General features: G+C 38.6%; 1 protein-coding gene across 1 annotated transcript; it reads right to left on the reverse strand.

Annotated features, from left to right (window-relative positions):
* Positions 1 to 1026: 1026 nt before the first annotated feature.
* On the reverse strand, positions 1027 to 4576 carry LOC140944511 (uncharacterized). Its single transcript, XM_073393638.1, has 3 exons — positions 4442 to 4576; positions 2837 to 2888; positions 1027 to 1496 (listed from the first exon to the last, which is right to left on the reverse strand). The coding sequence occupies exons 1-3, from the start codon at positions 4472 to 4474 to the stop codon at positions 1027 to 1029; spliced, it is 555 nt and encodes a 184-aa protein (XP_073249739.1). The 5' UTR covers positions 4475 to 4576.
* Positions 4577 to 5792: the final 1216 nt, after the last annotated feature.

Here is a 5792-nt window from a genome sequence, read left to right on the forward strand (position 1 = left end):
CCGGGGGAAATCCCCGGCCCCCGCCCCTTCATGACAGCCCTGTTAAGGTAACTTTAATATAACAAATTACACCTACTAAAATGTAACCAAGTAATCTTACTGGATACCTGTACCTGCAGGGTGTCCTGTGTCCAAGCAATCTAATAAATTATATACATGTACATTACTGTAGACACCCAAAACCCATATCAAATATTTGATTTTACAATGTACATGTAGGTTAATTTTGATTTAACCTAGGTTGATTCTCAATTTGCAATGTCTCTTTAATAGTCCTAGATGACAATTAGGAAATCCAGAATCAACCTACATGTAGGTTAAAAATTTTTTAGCCTGAAATTAAATTTGATCTGTAACATGTATACAAAGACTTTCTTGAAAAACACCAATTTTTGGTAACTTTAAATGTGAGTGCAGACTGAATTAGCCTTAGTTTGACTAAATTAGCCTTAGTTTGAAAACCACAATGTAAGGCTCAAAGCAAAGTGATTTTTATATAAAGGGGGTGATCACAAAGAAATTCCTCTAAACAAAAAAAGTTTTGAGGGATAAAAAATTCCTCAAGACAGTCATGTTTTGAAACACAAACAACATAATTATAGACTCTAATGTCTGGTCAAAATGCTATTTCTCCTTCAATATTCAGTTGGGATCATATTCAGATCTTTTCTTTGACACAAACATCAAAATTTTGAACAAGATTTAAATTAAGTTGATGTATGAAATGTAAATGTATGAATGCATGAAACCCTCCTATTTTTAGGAGCAAGGATTAGCACAATATGTCAGTCTAATGACAGTTACTGATGAAAAAATTAACCTTTTTACCTTATAATACAAATTATTTATTTACACATTTCTATTTTTGTTCCTACTTATGATTACCTACTTGTATCATAACTCATTGAATTTTTCTATTTTACATTTATTTAACTGTACAATAGTCATTCAACTCTTGCTGAAGGTTGACTCTCCAAACTCTTCTGTTAAGAGGATATAATGGTTCATATTCATACCCGTCTTATTCTAATCACACCCACCACCGTCATCGCAACCTCCACCACCATCAAACCCACCACCTCCATCAAACCCACCACCTCCATCAAACCCTCCACCATCGCCACCATAATGTTCATGATACTCTGGCCCTCCATAATGATGGTGCTCGTGAAAGTGATCTCCACCATCATGGAAATGATCATGGTCGTGCACATGGATGTGAGTTCCGTAGCCATAGTGGTGATGTCCATGCAAAGCATTTGCCATAACAGCACCAGCTGCCATTCCAACCAGAAGATCCCCTCCATTGTCTCTATTCTGAACAACTACTGTTTGAGGTTGCTGGACCATCCCTGGGGGCCCATATCCTGGAGGCCCATATCCTGGAGGTCCTGCATAAGCACGTTGATTATAGTACCCTGGTGGTGGCCCACGCTGTTGGGGGCACCCTTGGTTTACTATCATTCGTTGTTGTGGATATGCTGTAGGATATTGCACTGAAAATATAACAGAAAAATTTATTCAGTGTGAAACAACTAAGTTTTTATACTATCTCTACATTCAACCAACTCATTATTACAAAATGAAGGGCCTGTGGTGTCCATGGGTTGAAACTTCTTGAACTTTACATTTGGCAGTGAGGGTTCAAAGCTTGCCACTGCATTGTTTCCTCAGAAAGGAAGCTTTTCTTTACAATGTCCCTCTTGACCATGGTGTATAAAATAAGGCACCAGTCACATGATACAGCTTTGGGGTGACCCTGTGATGGCCTAGTAGGGTGACTTATGCTACAGACGGAACCAAACTTCTGGTAATTGTGAAGAACAACTCCCCTAAACTGACTGTCGGCCAACTGTTGGTCAACTGTCGGTGGACAATTAAGCAACACATCACTTATATATTATGGACACCTCACCGACAGTAACATCTGCATGAATGAAACACCTAAGACATGATTCAGTGGCCAGTCTCTCACTAAAAACTGTTAAAAATGAAACACCTAAGACATGATTGACTGGCATGACCAACAGTTGGCCAACAGTCAGTCGACTGTTGCTTGACTGTTGGTTGTCTGTCAGTTTAGGGGAGTTGTTCCTCACAATAATTACCAAACTTCTGGTTTAGCCTGTTAGAGAAAAAGCACCGACATCCTTGTTCTGGGCCCCCACCTGTGTACCGGGATTTGATAATGTGCCATGATTGGCCTGTTCAAAATGCCATTATTGATTTGCCAGTTACATGTACCATAGGTTGAAGGGAAACTCAAAATGCATTTCTGGTTATTGATTGAATCCCTACTGTAACCCAGGTTAGATAACTTCTGTGAAGCAGAGTTATCCAGGGGAAAGTCACATTAATCCTGGGTACCTCATCAGGGTGTGAAGAAAGTCTGTTTTACAGCTTGCCATTCCGGCTAGCTGTAGCTAGAATGTACTAGCCCAAGAGTCACTTTATATAGCCCCCCCCCCCAAATTTTTTTTGATGAGCAGGATTGATTACAGTGAATTCCCCCCAAAATGTTTACCTGCTCCTCGGCAAGTTGAGAACAGAATTCACTAGCCCAGTAGTAAAATCCACTAGCCCTGGGCTCAGACACTATTTTCTTTTCATGCTGGACTCATACTGCTGAAACCATGTTAAGCTTCAGTCATGTCAGCCTGTTTGGTTTGTGTCCTCCCTTTATCTTTTTCTACCTCATTGTCACAACCACCATCATGATCTTATTCTTTTAACTCAAATGATGCAAAATCATTCACTGATTTTCTCATCTGAGAATAATACAACAAGATTTCCATTTTATTACTTATTTTAAGACCATTAATACATGTTGTCTTACCAACAGCTTGACCAGGTGCTGCTACTACAGTTGCTGGCTGTTGAGTTGTCACCTATCAATTGGAACAAAAGCCAAAATCTATAAATTAGCATTAATGTGTTCATATGTAAGACATTGGCACCATGGTTGGAGAGGTATGTGGCTCATTGGTCAGCATCTTTGTCAACCTTGCAGTCTGGAGGTCCAGATGTTCAATCTATAATTTAGGGTTGGGAAATTTAAAAGAAGAGATACATGTACTATAAAGAAGTGGCTAAATAATTCAAAGCATAAAGTCAAATAGTTCAAAAATCTCAGTAGCTGGGCATGTGAAACTCCCAAAAACGAGATTTTCAGATTCATCACAAACAGCTTACTGTTTTGAGATTTTGAGATCAAGTTTAAAGGAACAAAATTGTGTACGCGTCAGGTAGAATGATTATTTAAGCGGATTGCCTATTAACTAGCTATAGAAGCTAAGTAGATTTCCTCTTTGAAACAAAGCAACTCACAAGGGCACCTAAGGACTTTTTTCTTTAAAATAACTGTTCAAAGGAGCAAATATTGCCTAGAAATTTTTAATTCTGAATAACCGTTGAAGGTATTCGGTGTATAACTTGTACCTACGATTTTCGGAGATTGTGCTTTTTTTATTACAAAGATGAAATTATTGATATTAAAAAGGTCTCATAAAAAATTCGGTATGAGGACAAAACGTTCCCAAGAATCTTCTAATGCAAGTACGGCCGCTACAAGTCCTGGAACTTTCGACCGGAGGGTAGGCCCATCAAGGTAGCCAATAACAGTTTCGGATGGGACCAAAAAGCCACTTAAAACTCTCGAGACGACCAAAGTTTACCTAAGTCATCCGAATAGATAAATAACTTTTAGGGCAGCTCTAAGTTAACCAGACTGTTTTCGAATGCATAGAGGAAACAATTTGAGACACTAAACCTTATGACATATATGGAAACATTCGTTAGGTGCCTTTTACCCTGCGAGCAGAGGCCCTTCGATCTTCCTAGATACCCGACTTATCTAGGAAGATCGAAGGGCCTCTGCTCGCAGGGTAGGTGCCTTTTAACTACGCGTTTATTTTTCTTGATAATGCAGAGACTGATTAACCTCTTATTTTTGCTCCTGTGCATTCACCTGTGTACTCTCAAGATAATATGCAAATTTTTTATTCTCTACAGCAAGAAATTCGATACTGAACCTTGTTGGCACCCGAAGCCTCCGTCAAACAGTCTTTCTTTTTTCATTTTTATATTTAAACTTCCACGTGATATTAGAAAAGCCTTTTCCTTCATGCTCTCTGGCTTTAAATCTTCAAATGTCATCCTCGATTTAATCGACGAAGCAAAAGTGTTATATAGAGTAGCGATTAAATTTGTTTGAAGGCGATTTTTCTTTTCTTCCATCTACCACGATCTCCGATTTTCTTTCGTTTAAGCACTACGTGTAGTGAAGGGTACAATATGATTTTTCACACACATAGCGTATTATAGAAGACTGTATATTTGTCCAATACTGTCAGACGGCCAATATTCGTCTTGCCACGCACGATTTCACATTACGGAATAGAGAGATCGATAGTGGGAAAAATATCTACTTTTATAAACTTACGACTGCTCCAGGCGTGGACGAACCGCAGCCCATGAAGATTTCTACCGACGATCCACCGCTAAAAGATTCGCATTTAGTTGTGGAGTGATCTTGTGCAAGAAAAAAAATGTAAATCGTTGAAAGAGACGAGGGTGATTTGTTGACCCGCGCCTGCGTAAAACATTGGTTGCCATGGTAACTGTATACAAATTGCGCAAAATTGATGCAGTGAATTATAAAAGAACACAAAATCTGTGAAACCTAGGATAATAATTGCGACAGCCTGTAAATAGACGTTGTTTTATTTTTCTTTTCGTTCTTTTCAAAAACATCGGCGAGCTCGCGAGCGAAGCGAGCGCCCGAGAACGAACGCGGAGCGTGAGAAAGAAATTTCTTCTTGCCCCACCTCTACCCCCTTGCCGTGGCGGTCAATAAACCTCCCGTGGTTTATATTTTATCACGCGCGCTCGACGGACTTTAAAGAGAAAATAGAGGGTCTGTGAACGGGCTATAATTACGGTGTGGCATGAAATTTTCATGGATAAGCAATTATCTTCGTATGTAGGAAAAATCGATCACGTAACACCACTATTGAAGAATCTTCATTGGCTCCCCATTGCTGAACGCATTAATTTTAAAATTTGTCTTTTAACCTTCAAAGGCCTTCACGACCTATCGCCGTCCTACATTAAAGAGCTCCTTACTCCTTATTGTCTTGCAAGCATGCTTCGATCATCTTCTACCTTGCATTTGGCCTGGGCTGATGGGCTGATTATAACATGAAGACCTATGGTGCTGGAGCTTTCGCCATATCTACCCCTGATCTTTGGAATCAGTTACCTGATGACATTAGATTTAGTGACAATCTGACAATTTTTATGTCAAAGCTTAAAAACATATATTTTTTTAATATCACTTTCAAGAATTAGTTTTTATTTAATTTTTATTCTTCATTGTTTGTTTTTTATAATCCTATGAATATTGTGTATAGTGCATAGAGCTGCTATATTATTATTCGCTATACAAAATGTTTCATTATTATTATTATTATTATTATTATTATTATTATTATTATTATTATTATTATTATTATTATTATTATTATTATTATTGTTAAAAATGTTCGTGAATAAATTGGCTACCGGCCGCCTGCCTGGCAGACGTTTGTAGGGAATGTGAAAGGAGGATTCGCGCGAACACCTTCCTCGCGCGCGCTTATTCCTCTTTTCCCTTCAATAGCGTACTGTGAACTTTGTTACTGTTTGTTACACGTGAATACGTCCTGTCCAATATTGCGGTAGTGGAGTTAATATTCTTTTTGATTTGTGGGGCGGTCAGGCAAAAGAACGTTAATTGGCCATTTGTTGTGGTT

The sequence above is a fragment of the Porites lutea genome, chromosome 7 (genome assembly GCF_958299795.1).
Source record: "Porites lutea chromosome 7, jaPorLute2.1, whole genome shotgun sequence".
Lineage (NCBI taxonomy): Eukaryota > Metazoa > Cnidaria > Anthozoa > Scleractinia > Poritidae > Porites > Porites lutea.